This window comes from Marmota monax, unplaced genomic scaffold (genome assembly GCF_021218885.2).
Source record: "Marmota monax isolate L192 unplaced genomic scaffold, Marmota_monax_Labrador192_F-V1.1 WCK01_AAM20220418_F8-fsc00008, whole genome shotgun sequence".
Classification (NCBI taxonomy): domain Eukaryota; kingdom Metazoa; phylum Chordata; class Mammalia; order Rodentia; family Sciuridae; genus Marmota; species Marmota monax.
Window position 1 is genome coordinate 20203276 of NW_026694432.1, and position 20860 is coordinate 20224135.

The following is a 20860-nucleotide window of genomic DNA, read 5'->3' on the forward strand; positions in this document are numbered from 1 at the left end:
AACAATTGAACTTAAATCTCCCAAGGTAGATCCTAGGTAATTAATGGTATTTGGTAGTGTGTGTGTGTGTGTGTGTGTGTGTGTGTGTTTACTGGGAATTGAACCCAGGCGTGCTCTACCATTGATCACATCTCCATCCCTTTTTATTTATTTATTTTGAGACAGGGCCGCACTAAATTGCTGAGGCTGGCGTTCAATTTGCAATCTTCCTGCCTTGGTCATCTGAGTGGCTGGGGTTACAGATGTGTTCCACCACTCCTGGCTAGTAATGGTATATATATATATATATATATATATATATATATATATATATATATATATATATATATATATTTTAAAGGCTTTCTAATGATTCCACCATTTCAGTAGTATGTCCTTAACTGGTTAGAAAACTGTGAAACAGACCTAAATAACTTGCTCAAGGTCACATAGTAACTAGATACATAAGATAATGTATCCTTCACAGTGTCATTGGGAAGCCTTCATAAGACTGCGGATGTAGATGTGAAAGATCTTTATAAACAGAACGGAATTTTGCCCCTGTTAGAATTTGTGGGTTCTGAACTTTTTTTTTTTTTTTTTCCCCATCTGACTTGGCTTCCTCTTCCTACGTGATGCTTCCTCCCTCGGCGACAGGGGCCGCTGCGCCGAGCCGGCGCTGACAGGTCCCTCTAGCCTGCGCGCCGGCTGCTCGCTGGTGCCTATAAATTGCAGCGCCCGGCTTAGCCGGGCATCAGTCCGCTGCCGCCGGGGCTGAGGTCGGGGCTAGAGCTGGAGCCAGCCGTGGAAGAACTGCAACTGGGCCGGGGCGGAGCACAGCGACGCGCCGGGGTCGCAAGGAGGGGCGTGTTGCTGCTGGCCCACAGCGAGCCCACCCCAGCCCGCGCCGAGGCACCTTCCCGCCAGGCCGCCTGCCTCCTCCTTCCGCCTCCCTCCATTTCCCCCGGAATCTCAGCCCGGTGCTCCTGGACCCCGGCCCTCCCCTGGGTGGAGAAGCTCCGGCCGCTTTCCCGCTTCACTCTTTTTCTCGCGGGCTGGGCTTCCAGTCCTCTGTCTCCTTTCCCTGGTCTCCCCCCCTTCCTCCTCTTCCTTTAGCTCAGGTTCCCTACCCCTTCCTCTAGTCTCAGCGCCTCAGTCACTTTCCTCAGCCAAAGGTCCCCAGTTCCTTTCCTCTTCCTTTCCCTTGCCCGGGGTCCAGCCTATCCTGTCCCTTCCTTATTCCCTAGGGTGCAGTCCCTCCCATTCCCCTCTCCCTGGCCCGGAGTTCCAGACCTTTTGGTCTTCTGTGGTCCCTTCTAGGTCCTTGTCCCTCTTCCCACAGTTCGGAGTCCAGTTGCAAACCCCGCCTCTCTCCACCCTCAAGAAGACTGCTTCCACGAAAATACTTCTCTAAAACATGAACTTTTCCTAGAGACTGCTCCAGTCTCTTTCCTCCCTGCAACCCATGCTCCAGGTCTTATTCTCACTTTACTAAGGATCGAGGCCTTCTGGGCTGAGGGAGCAGCATGATGCTTTTGTGGTCTGGTTTCTGGGGACCCTCTTCGCTTCGGATCTTCCCCTCCTTGCTGGTGGCGGTGGCCTTGGTGGGGCTACTACCTGTTCTCAGGAGCCATGCCAGCACCATCGGAGGGTCTGAGCCACCACAGGAACGCTCAATTGGGGATGTCACCACTGCCCCACCAGAGGCACCCCATCCAGAGAGCCGCCCTGTTAACCATTCTGTCACCGAACATGGCATGAAGCCGCGAAAGGCCTTTCCAGTCCTGGGCATTGACTACCCACATGTTCGCACACCCTTCGAGATCTCTCTGTGGATCCTGCTGGCCTGCCTTATGAAGATAGGTAAGTCCAATTTGCTTGATGCTACTGTCGCTGCCACTGCCACCAGACAAGTGAGCTTCTTGCCCCATCTCTTACCATTTGAGGCTGCCCAGGATTTACAGGTCTGAACTACTCCTATAAAGCAGGAGCCTGCACCCTGCCATCTTGGTTTTTCTCAAACTCCAGCTCTGTGGCCTCTGTTCTGAGGCCTGTCAAGATTGGAACCTCTGGGCTGGGATTGTGGCTCAGAGGTAGAGCACTCGCTTACCACGCATGAGGCACTGGGTTCGATCCTCAGCACCACATAAAAATAAAATAAAGATATGGTGTCCACCTATAACTAAAAAATAAATATTTAAAAAAAAAAAAAGATTGGAACCTCCATTGTGCATGGGAGAGAGAGCAGGATTCAAGGATGGGACACTTTTGATACTAGGTATCTTCAGCAAGGCTTCCAGACCTGGCAGGTCTCCTCTGAATAAGCCAGACCCAGAGCCAGGCATCCAGCTATGTGTGAGACATAGAGAAGTGTCTTCTAGCAAGTGACACTTTTTGCTCTGTCAACAGCATCCAGTACAATTTATTACCTGCTTCACTGGAGGGTGTCCCAGGATGGAGTATATTTCTACTTGGCCTATCTGAGGAGTTTGGGTATAGCAGAGACGTGGGTGCAAGGAACATAAGGGGTTCCCGTAGTCTCCCCTTCCTTGATCCCCAGGATGTTACCTGATAGTTTCTGGTGGCAGCAATGCCATCCTTTATACAGTTAATGAGAATTTCTGAAGGCTGTTTGGGGGTGGTAAGAGTGGAGGAGGCTGAAGCTTGGTCTGATCTCAGCTTACCCCAGGTTGGTATCTGGTTCTGCTCAAGGTGCTGCCTGGGCTGATATTGGCCACTTATTTATAGGAGAGGCATAGGGAGAAGGGTTAGGGGTGTTCTGATCTGAAGAGACTTTGAAAGGTCCCTCCTGGAGAATTGGGCTCACTGCCCAGCTTGAGCACCCTGTTCTGCTGGGTGATTGGTGGAACTCCCCAGAGCCTGCGTAGCCCAGAAATTCCTGGAAGAGATGTCTGAGGGGGCTTTGCAAGCTGCCTTTGCTTCCCAGCTAGCTGTGGAAGACATGAGGTCCTGGGACTCTGCTCCCCTCTTTGCCTGATTTTTATTGGGCTTGGGGAGTTTTGAGACTTGGCAGGAAGCCTCCCAGCTATCCCAAGGACATGCAGGAGCTGAGAGCTGATGCCAGGCTGGTGTGAGGCAGGCTCTGGGACGTGCTGCAGGAATGAACTGGTGCCTCTGTTTTGATAGATCCGGGAGCTGGTTTCCTGGTGCAGGGCTTTGGTGCTGAGCCAGTCACAGTGGTGGGGCCTGGTCATGGAGCTGGGCCATCAGCACCTATACTCTGATGGTAGCCAGCTTCCTGGAAAAAATCAAGGACTGGACAAGGGGAACCATGTGTACTGATTCTGACATAAATTCATGACCTTGAAGAGCATGGGCCTTTTTCTGCAGGATTCACTTGTGCAATGGGCAAGAATCTTAACTGCTGTTTGAACATATCAATTGAGGCATTAAACCTTGTGTTTGAATTTGTTGTAAGACACTAAAGTGACCATGGTATGTCATTTGCTTGTGTGAGACCAGGAAGAGACCTCACAAATGCTATCTATAAATTGCTTCCTCCCTCTAATTCCCTCACCTTCCAACTACACCTGGCATTGTATGGGGCATTAGGGACTGGCACTTACACTGAGGGTTTCAGTGCCTGCTGCTGGGACAACAGTATGACCACAGAGATTCCACTCTAGGCAGTCTAAAGTTTCTGCCTGCAGGCCTGACGTGGCTTGACCTAATAGGGTCAGGCTGGGTCTGGCCTGCTTTGTCACCACCAGAGTGCTGGGCCCAGGACTCTGGGCAGCTGGAGAGCAGAGATGGTGCTGTGGCAAGGATATCAGTCTTGAAGTCCGGAAACCCAGCTTCTCATCCATCTTCCCTTTGTGACCTTGGGCCAGTCATGCTTCCACACCAGGCAGTTGATCTTTATGACCCTTTCTAGATCTGACATTTCTGCCATTCCCCTCACTGTGAAATCCTGGCAAAGTCACTTAACCTTGGGCCTCAGTTTTCCCATTGTAAAATGAGGAGGGTGGATATGATCTCCTTTGCAGTTCCAAAAGTCTGTGTCTTTGGCTTGGAATGCATTTTTTTCCCCCCTGCCTCTGAAAATAAGAGCACTAGCATCTGGCCATCTGGGGAAGAGAGTGGAGGGAAAGGTGGCCAGAAGATCTGAAGGGTTCCTGTTCAGACCCCCACCTCTTTTTTCCCCCTTTACCTTTGTATTGTAGAATTGAGGTTAGAGTTGAGGTTGCATTGTAGAATTCAGCTACCACTCTGCCACTTATGCTGTCTGAGCCTCAGTTTCCCCATGCATAAAATGGGAAATAAAGGCTGGGGGTGTAGCTCAGTGATAGAGCACTTGCCTAGCATGTCCAAGGCCCTGGGTTCCATCTGCAGCACCACAAAAAAAAAAAAAAAAAAAAAGGAAATAATGCTGTCTAGCTATAGTGCTACTGATGTGATGATGACATTAATTAATCCACATAAAACTGACTTTGTACACACAGGGAGGGCTCAGTGAGCAGCAGCTGCCCCTTGTAATATTTTAACCACATAAGGCAGACATGACCCTGCCCTTTACAGTCTTCCTGCAAGGCAAGAGGATCACAAATCTCTTAATCCTAGGTTGCCACTGGATTTTTTTCCTTAAGGTTTCAAGGTTTTGGGTGTGTCCAGCTGACTATTCTTTCCTTTAAACTGTCTTCCAGAGCTGGCCCTGGGAGGAGGGGAGATGGTACCAACTGCCTTGGGGAATAGGACTAGTGGGCTGACGCCGTGCTCTCTGCACTGTCAGATACCTGGGACCTTATTTCAGGGTCTTACCTATTCTCTATTCTCTCAACACCCCAGCGTGGGCAGGAGTTAGGTTGAAGTCCTCATTCTGTCAGCTTTGGCAGCTGCCTCCCTTGCAAGGTACCCCTCCTTTAAGAATGGAAAGTGCTGTGTGCAGTTTTCCTTCCTATCCTAATCTCAGAGCAGAGCCTCAAGGAGCCTTCTTGCAGAGGCTGGTGTGGGAGGGGCAGGGTCAGAGCTGCCATTCTAGAGTAATAGATGCCTATGGATTCTCTACTAACTTGGACTCAAGGGGTGACATTAGGCAAATCATTTCCTTCTCTGGGCCTTTTTAAAAAAATCTCTAGGATAGTCAGGGATTCTGGTTTTTTCTTGATGGGGAGGGGCTGGTGGCACAAGGAAGATTTAGAGTATTGGGAGAAGTGTGAGAATGTCCCTAAGCCTTAAGGGCCATTCTCCACCTGCTTCCCATACTGTGGTTTGGCTCCTGCATGAATTCTGCTTTGTCCCAGTTCACCTGACTCCTAGGCAGTGCTGTTCTGAGGGAGAGCCTCACCCAGCTCACCACTGGCAGCACCCGCTGTGTTGTTTGTCCATATTCCTGACCTGGAACTCCTGGCAGAAGCCCAGAAGCCCATAAAGCAGGTATTCATCTTGTCTTCTGAACAGGGACAAAAAAGGCTTCTTTTGTACCTTTATATCTTATAGCATTTTTGGTTTTGGTCTTTGTAAAATATATGCTGTCATTTCCTCCTTAGAAGAAGTCTGTGCACAGGGGAAATAAGGTCATTGTTGCCCACTTCACATGCATAGATATCAGGTCCAGCAACTGGTTTCCAGTAAAAATGAGGCTAGAGCTTGCCTCTCCCACTTCGAAAAAAGAGAGAGGAAGAAACAGCTTGAAGGTCACCTTGAAGTTGTTCAAGAAGTCCAGCAACTGTAATCCCAGCAACTTGGCAGGCTGAGGCAGGAAGATGCTGACTTCGAGGCCAGCAGCAGAAATTTAGCAAGACCCTGCCTCAAGATGTAGGGAGGTAGCTAGGTGGTAAAGCACCACTGTATTTAATCCCCAGCACAAACAAAACAAAACCCAGACAAGACTCAGTATAAAGGAAGAGGCATCTTTTTTCTCTTTGGGAAAACAACTGCCTGGCTGCAAGGTGGTGGGAGGGATGGGCTGGGGCTGTAGCTCAGTGGAAGAGCATTTGCCTAGCATGTGTGAGGCACTGGGTTTGATTCTCAGCACCACATATAAATAAATAAAATAAAGATCCATCAACAACTAAAAAACAAACAAACAAAAAAACATGGTGGGAGGGAGATCAGCTGAGGCTTGGGAGGAAAGGATCAGGCAGGATGCATGTCTTCAGGAGTACCGGGGCACCGGGAGAGCCTTGCTTGGGCAGATGGCCTGGACTTCATTCAGCTGAGCACCCGTGAGGTTTGCCTTTCCTCTGTCTCAGCCAGCCGAGCTTATCCAGGTCTGGTATAAAGGGAAGATGTGGTCAGAAACCCTGGGCTGTCTACCCCTGCCACTGTCTCTTGGTGACTGTGGACTGTGGGGTTCATGCACATCATTTCTTGAATCAATGAGGTGAAGGTGCTGTTTCCACTTTCTAAGACTGAGGTGGAGATAGATTTGAGGTTGCCTAGTTCACTATAGTGACTTTCACAAGCTTCCTTCCTGTGTTAATTAACTTTCTGTCACCATATCAAAATAACTGAGATAATCAACTTATAAAGAGAAAAGTTTTGACTTTAACTCATGGTTTTGGAGGTTCCAATACATGATTGGTTGGCCTTGTTGCTTTCGGCCTATGGTGAGGCAGCACATCGTGGCATGAATACTGCCTACCTCATAGTCAAGAAGGAAAAGCGGGGACTGGGGATATAGCTCAGTTGGGAGAGTGCCTGCCTCGTATGGCACAAGGCCCTGGATTTAATCCCCAGCACCACCAAAAAAAAAAAAAAAAAAAGGAGAAGAGGACCAGGTGCGGTGGTGCACTCCTGTAATGCCAGTAGCTTGGGAGACTGAGGCAGGGGGATCGCAGGTTTGAGGGCAGCCTCAGCAGTTTGGCAAGGCCCTAAGCAACTTAATGGAACTATCTCAAAATAAAAAATAAAATCGTGCTGGGGGGCTGGGGATGTGGCTCAAGTGGCAGCGCGCTCGCCTGGCATGCGTGCGGCCCGGGTTCGATCCTCAGCACCACATACTAGATGTTGTGTCTGCTGAAAACCAAAAAATAAATATTAAAATTCTCTCTCTCTCTCTCTTAAAAAACAACAACAACAACAAAAAACGTGCTGAGGATCCTCAGTACCAAAAAAAAAAAAAAAAAAAAAAAGGAAATGAGGGCAGAGGTCCCACAGTCCCCCTTCAAGGGCACACTCCCAGTGACCTAAAGATCCCCACTAGGCCCTATACTTTCTTAAAGTTTCCACGGCATCCCAATATCACTACTCTGGGACCTTTAACATATGGCCCCTTAGGGGACATTTAAGATTCAAACTATAGCAGTCCCCTTTGGGGAGGTCTTGCCAGCCCACTGTAGCCTGCAGCAATTGCTTTCCCTTTCTCCTCCGAACCCTTCTCCCTTATTGTTTATCCACAGCTTTGGCATTAGGCCTAGCCTGTCCTGTGACATCTCCCCCGTTGGGGGTGGGGGTTGTTTTTAATAATAATTACCATTTATTGAGTATCTGCAGAGTAGTGTCAGGCACTTTGTAAGAGTAATCTCATTTAATTCCTACTAAAATTCTAGGAGATAAAGGCTCTCTCTGTTTGGCAGATGAGGAAACAGCTCAGGGGTTAACTTCAGTGATGCTGAACTGCTGTTTATTTTCTGTTCGAGTATTGGCACAGCCTCCTGGAGGGGTGCAGCTGCGGCCTGCCTCTCACATTGCTCTCAGCAGATGTACATGGCCCTGTGCCGAGTGGTACCCAGCCCAAAGCACCTGCACTTGGGGACCGTAGGGCTCCCTCTATGGTGTGGGCAGAGGTCCACAGTGGGAACTCTCTCCCTGCCTGAGAAAGCTATAGGTGTTTTGCACCTGGCTTTGGGCCTGTCCTCTGTCACTGAATTTGTTGTGGATATGCACAAATCATGTGGTCAGGTTCTTGATGAAGACCCTGCCTGCTACCTTTCTGCTGGTAGCCTCTTAGCTGTCTAACCAGTGCTTGTTTCTTCCCTTCTTAGGCAGGGAAGTCATAAAGCTGTGTGTATGTATTGAAGGGGGGGGGAATCTTATGACTATGACCTCTTATCCCTAAGCAGGAACAGTACTGGGCTGCTCTTGGTTACCCTCAGGGCCCAGCATGATCCCCTGAGAGGGAGCCTTTGTGTTGGGAGCAGGTGGCACAACTTTCTTTAGCCCTACAAGGCAGGAGGAGTAGCCATTCCCATTAGTGCTATAATTTGTTTCCAAAACCCTTGCATGTACAGGATTTAATTTTTTTTTTTACATCTCAGGAATCAGTCTTGGACTGTGACCTGCTTGATGTCACTTAGCAAGTAACTTGCAAAAGACACAATCCCTAGATATTTCACCTAAGGCCTTATCCTTTTTCCTCCCTGGCTAACATGCTGGGTTATTGTAAGGATCTAGGGGGCCGGGCATAGTGGCTCCTGCCTGTAATCTCAGTTACTCAGGAGGCTGAGTCAGGAGGATGGCAACTGTGTGAAGACAGTCTGGGCAATTTAGTGAGACCCTGTCTCAAAATAAGAAATAAGGGGCTGGGGTTGTGGCTCAGTGGTAGAGCACTCTCCTAGCACAGGTGAGGCCCTGGGTTTGATCCTCAGCACCATATAAAAATAAATAAATTAATTAAAGATATTGTATCCAACAATAACTAAAAAATAAATATTAAAAAAAATAAGAAATAAAAAGGATTGGGGATATAACTAACTTAGTGGTAGAGTGCTCCTGGTTTCAATCCCCAACACTACCCAAAAAAAGAAAAAAAGAAAAAAACAGAGGTGGGGGAGGAATCCAGGGGAACCAGAGATCCAAAGGGGCCTTTTTTTTTTTTTTTGGTACCAGGGATTGAACCCAAGGGTGCTTAACCACTGAGCCACAACTCCAGCCCCTTTTATTTCTTATTTTGCGACAGGGTCTTACTAAGTTGCTTACAGCCTTGCTAAGTTGCAGAGGCTAGCTTTGAACTTGCCATTCTCTTGTCTCAGCTTCCTGAGCTGCTGAGGAAGCACTCTGACTCACTCTCTTCTCTCTCTTCTCTTCTCTTCTCCTTCCTTCCTTCCTTCCTTCCAGTGGATTGGACTCAGGAATACTTTGCCTCTGATCTATATCCCTAGCTCTCATTTTTTATTTTGAGACAGAGTCTCACCAAGTTATTTATGGCCTAAGTTGCTGAGGTTGGCCTTGAACTTGGGATTCTTCTGCCTTGGCCTCCCAGGTTGCTGATATTATAGGCATGCACCCAGTCCAGGGGAACTTTGAAGAAAGTAGATGACCAGACATACCCACATTGGTAGCCTGCACGGTTGTCAGGAGGGACACCAGTTTCTCCTGTGGGAGGAAAGAACTGAAGGGGTTGGGTGGTCTGGAGTCCTGGCTGGATCAGCAGCAAGTGCACTGCATTTTTGTGAAGGAGTGTGGGGGCTGCAGTCACATGGAACAGTCGTTCTCATAGCCCTTGTTTGTGAAACAGGAGACTTTATAAGTGGATGGCTTTTACTTTCCCTCCACATGTTGTAGGCTTTCCAGAAGAGACAGGAGATGCAGGGAAGTAAGTTACAGTGAAAAACTTTCTAAATGGAAGTGGGGAGTTTGGAGGGGGTGAGAAGCAAGGGATCTGACTTTTTTTTTTTTTTTTTGGTACCAGGGTTTGAATCCAGAGGCTTTAACCACTGAGCCACATCCCCAGCTACCCCCACCCTTAAAATTTTTTTTTTTTTTTCTTAGAGACATGGTCTCTCTGAGTTGCTTGGGGCCTCTCTAAGTTGCTGAGGCTGGCTTTGAACTTGTGATCCTCCTGCCACAGCCTCCCAAGTTGCTGGAATTACAGCCTTGTGCCACTGTGCCCCCCCCCCTTTTTTTTTTTTTTTTGTGGTGCTAGGGCTTGAACCCTGGGCCTCGTATATGCTAAGCCTGTGCTTTACCACTGAGCTACACCTCTAGCCCTGATCTTAGCTCTTTGCTGCCCTGCTGTGTGATCTTAGGCAAGATATAACTTCTCTGAGCTCCTCTCTCCTAATTTGTAATATTTTTGTTAAGTATTTGCTTAAGAAAAAAAAAATTTTGAGACAGCCTTGCTATGTTGCCCAGGCTGATGTCAAACTCCTGTGCTCAGGTGATCCATCTTACCATCTCAGCCTCCCAACTAGCTGAGACTACAGGTGCGTGCAGCCTCGCCCAGCTTGTTAAATATTTGTTAATTACATTAGCTACCATTTATTGAGCTGTTTCAGAGATTGTGTCAGGTACTTGCACAGCTAGAAAATATTGGGGTTTAAGTCCAGATATGTATGACTTTGCAGCTCATGTTCTTTTTATCGTAATGCCCTGATTTCAAGACCCTTTCAGTATAGAAATTTAATTTTTCCTGTAATCATTCTAGAGGCTTGCAGGTTTGTCAGTTTTCTGTTGATTGCTTCTTGGATTTGGGGGAAAAAATTGTGACCTACTCCAAGTCCCACAGTGAAGAAATTTTCTATCTCAGAAGTAATGGGGGCTGGGGATGTGGCTTAAGCGGTAGTGTGCTCGCCTGGCATGCGCGGGGCACTGGGTTCAATCCTCAGCACCACATAAAAAATAAAATAAAGATGCTGTGTCCACCGAAAACTAAAAAATAATATTAAAAAAATATTAATTTAATTAATATTAAATATTAAAAAAAAAAAAAAGTAGTGGTATTCCTGAACACACAGGAGTGACAGGGACATGGAACTAAGGGCCTCAGGCTGCTTTGGGAATGCAGCCTGTGCACAGCTGGATGGCCTGCCTCCTTCCCCCCTCCTCCCGTTACCTGCCTTCCCCACTCTCCCCCTTTCCTTCTGAGGCAGGCAGAGAAGCCATGCTCAGCAAAGCTGAGACCTAGGTTATTCCTGAGTCATCCATCGCCTGTGTGGGCCGCTTCTCGCAATGCTCACTCCCCCTGCAAATGTCTGAGTCAGACTTGTCTCCCCAAGGTTGTCTGCACACACCGCACTGGGCCAAACCGTCTCTTTAGATGCCAATAAACATCAACTGATACTTTAAGGCAGCCTGTGATTATATGTGGGTATTTTTAATCTTATGGGCTAATCTAATTTTAACTGAACTAAGTTTTGGGTTGGGTCTGGATCAGTGGGCTGTCCCCATTCCCTAGAATCATGCTGATTTCATTTCCTTTCCCCTAAAGCTCATCCAACATGCAGGACCAGTTTGGGGGGTTATTAGACCCTAGACCTGAACCATGAATTCTAATACAATTTGCTACAAATCTGGAGTTTCCCAGATTATCGCAGCAAGATCTTTTTGCAACAGTATGTCCTTAAGTAGCTCTGACAATGATTCAGGGTGGAGAGAGTTTTTTTTTTCCTTCCTAGGCTCTTGGAGGATTCTTACCTGTAAGCTGGACTGGGCCTTCCACACAGTTCTGAGCCTTTTTGAAATCAGGGCATGGAAGACGGACGTGTGACATCACAGCTGTGAGGCGAATCCCACAAATTCACCAAAACAATATTAGCTAATACTTACACAGCACTTGCTGTGGGCCAGGTAAAGCTCAGGAAGACCCTGTCTTTGTGCTGGCCAACTAGGACCGAACAGCCAAGAAGCAGGTTCGAAGAGGCATGGCAGCTGTAATCAGCAAGCAAGCATTAGCGTGTGGCCACTAGGAACTAAGAAGAGTGAAACCCAGGCCCTGCTCAGTAGGAGCTTCCAGTCAGTTTAGGACTATACAAGAAGGGACAAGTTGAGACAAGATGTGATCTGTGCTGAGGGCTGGGCTGACTCCTGGCAGAGGCAAAGTTCAGAGGGAGCCAGCAGTGCGTGAGGGGTGGGGTGTTAAGAGAAAGGCCTCTTGTAGGAGTTGGCACTTGAGCGGGGTCTAGAAGGAGGGAAGGAATTGGATAAACAGGCTATACTTAGTATCTGATTCCATAAGAATGTGAACCCCTTGAAGACAGAGCCTTTGTGTTCACTTTCTGCATTTTTAAAAATTGTTGTTGTTGTTTTTTCTTCCTTTTTTTGAGGGTCTGGGGATGGAACCCCAGGACCTTGACCATGCTAGGCAAGCACTCTACCACTGACCTACATCCCCATCCCTGTTTGTTCACTTTCTTATCTGTGTACGGCACAGAGCAAGGACACTGCAAATATTTAGGAAGTGAATGAAGGAAGGAACACAGGACTGATGTCCATGTGGACATAGGGTCCATGCAGAGATTGGGACACAGAGAAAACCAGGTCGACTGCTCTGAGAGGAGGGAGAAAAGGGGTCCAGGGGCTCTCTGGCGCCAGGCTGACTTCCAGGCCAGGAATTTAACCAAAAGTGACAGTCATAGAATGATGCTTTAGGTGTTAACTGATGTCTAAGTGGTGCTGCGGTGGCCACCTCCCTCCTGGGCCTGGCTCTAATGGAGGGTCTTTAAGGGCATCCTCTTTGGGCTGGGTGGGGTCCCTCTAGGAAGTTCTGTTTAGTCTGCCCTCCATCTGTGTAAGTAAAAGTGAGATACCAGAACTTCCTTAGGGAGCTGCTGAGAGGCCTAATTGAATTAAGCTCTTCCTGAGAAGTTTCCTCAAACCATAAACTGCACTGTGACCATGAATTAATGAGACCAATGCCCATAAACTGTATAAGAAGACAGTCTTGTTAATTTATAGTTGTTCCTAGACAGGTTTACTTATGGCTTACCTTTGTTGGGGGGGGGGGCTGGGGATTAAACCCAGGGGCACTTAACCACTGAGCCACATACCTAATCCTTTTTATTTTTAATTTTGGGACAGGGTCTTGCTAAGTTGCTTTGGGCCTTGCTAAACTGCTGAGGCCAGCTTTGAATGGCAATCCTCCTGTCTCAGCCTCCTGAATCACTGGGATTATAGGTGTGCGACACTGTGCCCAGCTTTGTGTTTGTGTTTTTGTGTGTAATCAGAGGACTAGAGTCAGAGTCTATATGGTAGATTTTTATTTGTTCATTTGTTTGTTTTGAGGAACCCAGGGGCCCTCTACCACTGAGCTATATCCCCAGCTCTTTTTAATTTTTATTTTGAGACAGAGTCTTACTAAATTGCCCAGGCTGGCCTTGAATTTGTGATCCTCCTACCTCAGCCTCTGAGTTTCTGAGATTATTGGTGTGCACCACCGTGCCTGGCTGGAAGATTTATTTTTACATGAATAAATAAAACATGTAAAATAGAACAGCAGAGTAAAACCCAGCAATAGTATAGAGGAGAATTAAAGTGAAAAGTAAGTCTTTCTCTTGATCTCCCTGACTGTCCCCTCTATCATACTCCCTAGATGTTACCACTTTTAACTGTCTTGTACATCTTTTTTGGTATTCCCCATGCATATTTGAGCATGTGAGTGTGTGTTCTTGGGGGCAATTTTTTTTTAAATATTTATTTTTTAGTTGTAGTGAGACACAATACCTTTTTATTTTATTTATTTTTATGAGGTGCTGAGGATCGAACCCAGGGCCTCTCACATGGTAAGCAAGTTCTATACTGCTGAGCCACAACCCCAGCCCCAAATTTGGTTTTTATAAAGCCACTTGTAAAGAGCTCTAGGCTGGGAATTAAGGACCTGGGACCTAGTCCTGGATCCTCCTCTTTCCTTCATGTGACTGTGGTCAGTTATTTTGCCTCCCTGGGTCTTAGTTTCCCTGTCTATTGATTTCACTGTAGAAAGCTCTGGGGGCTTTCCAGCAGGAAGGCCTGTCAGTTTAGGGGAGCCCCTGCTCTGGTGGGGCCTGAGCAGACTGTGAGGCACTTGGAGGGAAATTCCACAGCCTCATCCTTTGAGGTTAGGCCAAGGCCATCATGGAGTCCTGGCTTCAAAGCACAGAATTCTTCAGTGTAGGTTCATGGTCATGTCTGACTCCAACTCATGCTTGGGCTTAAAGAAATGGGGGAAGTAAAACAACACAAAAGGGAGAAAGTACAGGTAGGAAATTGTGTGGTTCAGGCTGGGGGCGGGGTGTCAGAGAAGAGTGGGAGAGATGAGGGAAGCTTCTGGAAGGAGATGGTCTAAAGAATGGGCCAGGAGAGGAAAGGAACATCGTTCAGCAGTGGTTGCTAAGGGATTCTGGCCTACATGGGAGAAGGGACTGGCTGATCTGCTGTTCTTCTGGGATCTACATTTCTAAATTTCTTTGAGTCATGCTTCCTCCAGAATAGTCACACAATTGTGTATGTGGGCCTTTGTCAGGGAGATAAGGCCTGTAGTAGGCCCAGGTTCTGAAGGTTAAGTTCTTCCTTTTGTGCTGTGGGAAATTGAAAAAGGATAAAGGACAAGATGGCCTGGAATGGCCCCTTGAACAAAGTGTTTCTTGATCCTGGATTGAGTAGTATTTGCCTGAGAGACTGCGGAACACCCTCAGGGAAAGGGGAATGAGCCCCTCAGAAAAAGCAGGCTGTGTCCTGAGGGAAGAGAAGGCAAATGACTCCTTAGAGAAAACCTTTTCCGAGTTGGGGATTAAAGACATGAGCAGGTTCCTCCTGCACTGTGTAGCTGGGAAGGTACCTGGCTTCCCTCTACCCCTTGGGGCGGCTGCGTTGCTATGGTGAGTTGACTCACACCCCAGGTGTGGCTCAGGTGTCCTGCTCTTTTTCTTAAAGTGGCTGGGGCCCAAATACATCTCTGAGTCCCTGTGAGGGGAACAGCCTCCTTGGAGACAGCAGATTCAAGGGACAGCTTCAGAAGGAGGGTAGACTTGGGGTGGTGATGGTGGGAAGGGGCACCCCAGGAAGCACTGACTTGCCTCTGCTTCTTCTTGAACCAAAGATCCCACTCTCTGTTCTTAACTTGTTTCTGGGAGTGAGAGTATAAAATATTCTAACTCTAGAAGGTTAGCGGTAGAAAGAATCTTCTCTCAGCCTGAGGCCCCCAGGCCTAAAGGGAGAGTGGGATATTTTGAACCAGTCCTTTCATTTTCCATTTAAGGCCCAGAGCGGACTGGCCCTGGGCCACACATGAACTAATGGCAGAGGCAGGGCCTTCTCTAACTCAGGGGTCTCTAGACAGTAGGACCTACACAGTGGACTAAGAGGCAGTGTTGTGGTCTTTGACCTGGATGTTGGTATCTAAGCATTGGCAAATCTCAGGTTTTCCAAAAAAGGCAGCATCCTGCTGGGATGGTACCTATCAGGGAACAAGGAAACCCTTGGGCTTTGGCCACTCTGATCCTTATAGCAGAACCAAGTGCAGGGCTCAGGACCTCTGAGCCAGCCCAGAGGCTTTCCCTCAGCCATTGACTCCCTCAGGCCTAGAGCCTGCCACAAGCCAGTGTTAAGTTGGGTGCTGTGCTTTTTATAGTATCTTTGCCATTAAACAAAATCCTATCTCCTGGGTCCCCTGCCAGGCCCCACAGGAATCTGGATGCTGTACCAGGTAGGCAGGATGCCAGCGTGGGGTGGGGCCCAAGACTGAGGTTACAGCTTGATGGGGGAGGGGGAGCAAGCACCCTTTCCACCCTCCCCTTACTGACTCCACCCTACCTGGCTGTATAGATGCAGATCCTTTTCTTACAGAGCTCAGGGACTGATCTGAGGAGTGCAAAAGAGACATAGAATAGTCAGGCAGTAGACAGTGAATGGGACTTGAGGTGCAGGCGGGATTCTATGGTTTAGAGTAGGGAGAAAGATCTTGCCACTGCGAGGATTAGAAGAAGCTTTATGAAGTGACCATTGAGATAGGTCTTGAAGGATAGCTAGGGTGTCAGCGAGATGCTTGGAGAGCTCCCTGGGCCTGGTCAGAAGCTTCTACCTGGGACAGAAGGGTCCCAGAGCAGTTACCTTTGGAAACATGCTCACAAGCATGGTGGTTAGGAACCCAGGCTTTGCAGCCCAACAGACCTGAGTTCAAACTCAGTACCACTGCTTTTGGCATTGTGACTTTGAGCAAGTCACTTATCCTCACTGAGTCTCAATTCGATCATCCTTAACATGGGGTAACACAGCTGGAAGGGATGTTGGAAGGATTCAGAGTACCCGTGTAAGATGGGTAGTACAGAGTTTGGCACATCCAGAACACAAGATAAATGGTGGCTTTTGGGATTAGGAAGAAGAGAAATGCAGGCTTGTTTTCCTGGTTGTTGACTTCTTGGTGTCCTGCTTTATATGCAGTGATGCTAGAGGTGAGGTGGCTATGGATAAAAAATATTGATCCTTTTGATGAATATACCCCTAAGGTATATTCACACTAGGTGAGTGCTCTGCCACTGAACTACCACCCCAGCCCTTTTCCCTTTTTTTTAATAAATGTGGAAGCTGAGGCCCAGGGGTTAGGTGGGTTAGGTGGATTAGGGTTAGGCGACTATAGCACAGTTGACCCCAGAGCCAGGACTTCTCATTCCAAGTCCAGTGCTATCTCCCACATAGCGTTTATGTTACATTATGCCACCTCGCTGTAGTAGCAAGCCTGGAACATTTAATGAGTAAATCAGTAACTACTATATGACAACCTGATGTATAGCTGTAAAAACACCCAATTGTGCAAAACAGATAATGGCTTTAAAAATAGGCCCAGCCGTGGTGTCAGGTGAGCTATGCCAGTTAAGGGCAGGAGGTTCTGCCACTAGCTGTGTCACCCTTTCTGAGCCTCATTTTCCCCAGTCAAATGTGGTCAGGTCCATCAAGTCCTGAGCACTGTGAGGATTTAGTAGTTGGAGCTGCCACACTAGCCTTTTAGCATTAAAGGAAGAGAGGAGGGTGGAGTTTAAGTATGTGAGCCAGAGGGCAGTAGAGTATGAATGTCACCAGTGGTGGGGGTGGGGCTACAAATAGGGTCTGAGCTGAATTTTGGTCTTTAGTTGGGGGGGATGGAGACATACACTCAGCAAACATTGACTTGAGCTGATAAAGGTGCTGAAGATGGAAGGTGAACAAATGTAATCCCAGCCTCAAGGGAGAGGCCGACACGAAAACATCATTTGTGGTGTTCTGTGAAGTGCCGCAGCAGGGGCCCACAGAGTGCTGGTGTTCTGGAGGGAGCTTCAGGGGAGTCTTCCCAGAGCTCTGAGCTGGGTCCTGAAGGTTAAGTAGGAGTTTGCTCAGCTCACATAGAGAGAGAACTGGAGAGAGGCACAGAGACATGAACAGCACAGAGCAGAGGTTGTGCGGAACCATTCCCCTTGGTCTTTTGAAACCCAGTGGGATATTTCCAGCCCTTCCACCAAACTCATCTCACCCACCTACTTGGCTAGCAGAGAAGGCAAAGGTGCTCAGCCACACTTGTGGTGGTGAGCAGTTGTGATGGGTGTCACTCTATGGGGGCAGTGAGGAAGGAGCTGCCACTAACTGAGTCCCTGCCAGTGACTGGCCTTGTGCTGAGGGCTCCACATGGGACATCACACTGCCTCATCTTCATACAACCCCGAGGATGCAGGCATGACATCTGCCTTTAGCCAGCTTGTAGTTACATTGGAAAAGTTAAGTAGGGAATAATAAGTGCTTGGTGTTTGCTGTGCTATTCTGCTCAAAGCACAGGAGGCCTCCAGGGATGGGCCCTATGTGGTTGGGAGAGGCAAAAGCCTTGGTGCAGGAATCTTGCCAGATCCCATAAGAGCAGGGGGGGGGGTGCTGGGCACAGTGGCGCAGGCCTGTAATCCCAGTGGCTTGGGAGGCTGAGGCAGGAGGATCATGAATTCAAAGCCATCCTCAGCAAAAGAAAGGTGCTAAGCAACTCAGTGAGACCCTGTCTCTAAATTAAATACAAAATTTACAATAAGTAAAAAAATATAAAATACAAAATATACAAACCGATATGAAAAATTGTGTTCTATATGTGTAATAAGAATTGTAATGCATTCTGCTGTCGTATTTAAGAAAATAAAATCAATTAGATTAAAAAAAAATTGGGCTGGGGAATGTGGCTCAGTGGTCGAGTGCCCCTGAGTTCAATCCCAGTACCAAAACAAAACAAAACAAAAAAAAGGAGGGGGGCTGAGCAGGTGAGAGTCACAACAGCAGCTGAGTCTCAGAGCAGCCAACGTGGGTGACCAGTTGGAAGGATACCTAGCCAGCTGGGGCCAGGGGGAAAGTTGGGGATCAGTGAGAATAAGATTGGTCAGGTGGCTTCATCTGGATTGCTGTGCATCCAGACTTCAGCCAGAAGGGTGTGGCCTTGGCCAGGGCTCCTCGGGCCAGTGAGAGCATGGCCTCGCAAGTCAAAGGCTTGCCCCTGTGCTGCATTTTTACACCTGCTGTCCCTGTCCATGCCATGATCATCTCATGGTGACTCCTGTGGCTGCCGGAGTGGTTTCCCAGCTCCATTCCTGCCTGGATTCATCAGCTCCACGGGCAGCCAGATGGGAGTCTGTAGAAGTATAAACCAGAACATGCTGTTCCCTGCTGAAAACCTTTCTGACACTTCCTCATGGACGTGGGATGGAATCCAAGACCATGTGGCCTGCAGCTTTGTCATCATTATCCTCTCTCCCCTGAACCACACCAACCTTCCCATGTTCCTCTGACACAGTGTCCCTTGCCAGGCCCCCTTTTCCATGCAGCTGTGGCACTTGCTTGTCCCCCACCCTGGAATACTGTCCATAGACTGTCTCAGGCTGATGTTCTCATTCAGGCGTCAGTCACATGTCTTCTCTTCAGAGGGGCCTTCCTGGTCACCCAGGCTAATATGAGCACAACCAGCCAGCTTCCTCGCTCCCAGGGCCAGACTCTCTTCTGGATGCTGAGAACACAGCCAGGGGCAAGACGGAAGAGGCCCCTGATGGCAGGGGGCTCACGTGCCGGCATGGAGTAGTGGATGGACTTGACAGTACCAGGCAGTGATAAGTATCCCAAAGGAGATAACTAAGAGAGGGAGGTGGGGGCTACTTTGGATGGTCAGCGAAGGCTCTCTAAGGAGATAACTGAAAGATGGAAGGATCCCACCTGAAAGACTAGGCCCCTGAGAAGGGTGCGTTTGAGGAAGCTGGAGTGGAGTAAGAGGGGAAGCGTGGGGTGAGAGTGGAGGGGAAGGCAGGGCCAGGCCATATGGGGCCTGTGGGCCTCTGGTTGGGTGTTAGAGTCGATGTCAGAGGCCGTGAGGTGCTCTTGAAGGATTTTGAGCAGTCTTGCATGATCTGACCAGCTGCAAGTCAGTTGAGGTATTGGCTGGGGCTCCAGTGAAAATATCAAAGTGCTCAAAGAACCTGTAAAGCAGAAGCTGGATCCTATTGCAGGTGCAACTGGCAGCATGCTACGAGCAAAGCAGGTCCCTGCCCACCGGCACCTTAGCCTGGGCTTGTGGGACAGCAGAGTAAGCTTCCAAATATCTCTGGCCAGGCCAACAGCGGGGCAGGAGCACCGGCCTAGGAGAACTGCTCCCCAGGAGGCAAGAGGGAGCTGGGACAGAGAGTGAGGCCATAAGGACACATGGCTAGCTGGGGTGCCAGGCTCTACAAAACTCTTGCTGGCCACCCCCTCTCCTGCCCAGTCTCAGGGCTGGTCAGCAGGCAAATGGTCGTCAGATACGTCATGTCAGAGATGGGGCACTACAGAGCTCTAGGATCTGGTTCAGCTCTCCCCAGCTGAACCTAGTGGCCATGGCCTGAGGTTGTCGAGGTCAGAGATGGGCAGACTAGAATCAGAGATCAGATGTTAGAGTCAAGAGGTACAGGGTCCAGAAAGCCTAATGGAAGAGACAAGGGTTTGGGAACCAAAAGTCTTGGCTTTTGCCTTTGTGGCCATGTGGACCCCAGGAGGTTACATGAGCACATCGAGGAGAGTGCGTAACAGGCTCATAAATGTTTGGTGAACAATGACAGAGCGTGGCCCACCCCCTCACCTTACAGAGGAGGAAGCAGAAGGCCAGAGCGGAAGTGACTTGCCCAAGAGCTGCAGCAGCTGGTGGCAGAGCTGGGGTTGAGCTCAGCATTCTCAAACCCCAGCCTGGGCCCTTCTGCCATGATGCAAGTGGCCCTCCTCTCCCACCCCATTCCCTCAGAAACAGTTCTTCCTTCTGGAGAGGAAGGTGGTTTTCCCTGGCGTCCCACCTTTCCAGCTTGCCTCTGTGCACCTACTATGCATCAGGCGCAGCTATGGGAGGTGGTTCCCAGCCTCGAGGCACTCACACTCGTGTGGGAGGCAGATGTAAATAGCTAAAGTACAAGGCAGTCAAAATGACACAGGGACGCAGCACAGTGCAACGTGGGCCCTGGTGGCAGACAGGTCTTGGTAATCTGCTGCTTAGAATGTGTTGGTGACAAGTGTGAACCTAGGTTAGAACCAATCAAGGAGGTCTCAGATTCAGTGCAGAGGAGTCGGGACTCTGCAGATGGTGGGGACTGCAGTTGTTTTAGGGGGAGGCTTGACTGTGGCTGGCCCTGATTAGGACTGAGGCTGTCCTGGCAGGTGGAAAACGGACTAGACAAAGTTTTCTCCCCGTGTTCTTGGCTCTCAGAGTTTTCCGCCTCCTCCCTCCATGGATAATTATCCTTCCTAAGAAACTGGTCATATGGGAAGCTGCAGGAAATGGTTTGGGACAGGGATTGTGTAGGAGTTGGGGGGAGAGTGGAGAGGATGTCGCAGGAGAGGGGGACCTGTGCCAAGCAGCAGGAGGTGGCTCCCTTCAGAAGGGGAAAGGAAGGGGGAGAGAAGCCTGGGCAGGGGTGGGAATGCAAAGCAGGATGCAGGTGGCTCTGAGGGCTGAGTCCCTCTAATTCCTCTGGTCTTGATCTCTGGTCAGGGAGAGGGCTGAGGCTGACTGGCAGGATCTGGTTTTTCTGGGTCAACAGAAGCTGGGGTCCTCATGGAAAGTGTGAGGCTCTGTCGCCCAGAGGCCAGACTGTTTGGCCAGGTGTTGGAGCCAAGCCCAGGCCAGCTGTACTGTTTACCTGTTACCTGGCTTGTGGGCCCTGGTCTTTCACATCTGAAATCTCATTCATGTGACCAGAGCCTCTTGTGAGTGGTGGGCATGACTGGGCACCCTCTCCTGGAACAGAGCCACCCTCCTCCTGCCCCATCTCCCAGG

At 49.0% G+C, this 20860-nt stretch overlaps 1 protein-coding gene across 1 annotated transcript in view; it reads left to right on the forward strand.

The window, feature by feature from the left end:
* The first annotated feature begins 735 nt into the window (after positions 1-735).
* Slc9a1 (solute carrier family 9 member A1) overlaps positions 736-20860 on the forward strand; it is a 55925-nt gene continuing 35800 nt past the window's right edge. Inside the window, exon 1 of the mRNA XM_046469152.2 lies at positions 736-1842. Coding sequence (XP_046325108.1) covers positions 1506-1842 — 337 coding nt within the window. The 5' untranslated portion in view covers positions 736-1505. The remainder of the gene's footprint in view (positions 1843-20860) is intronic.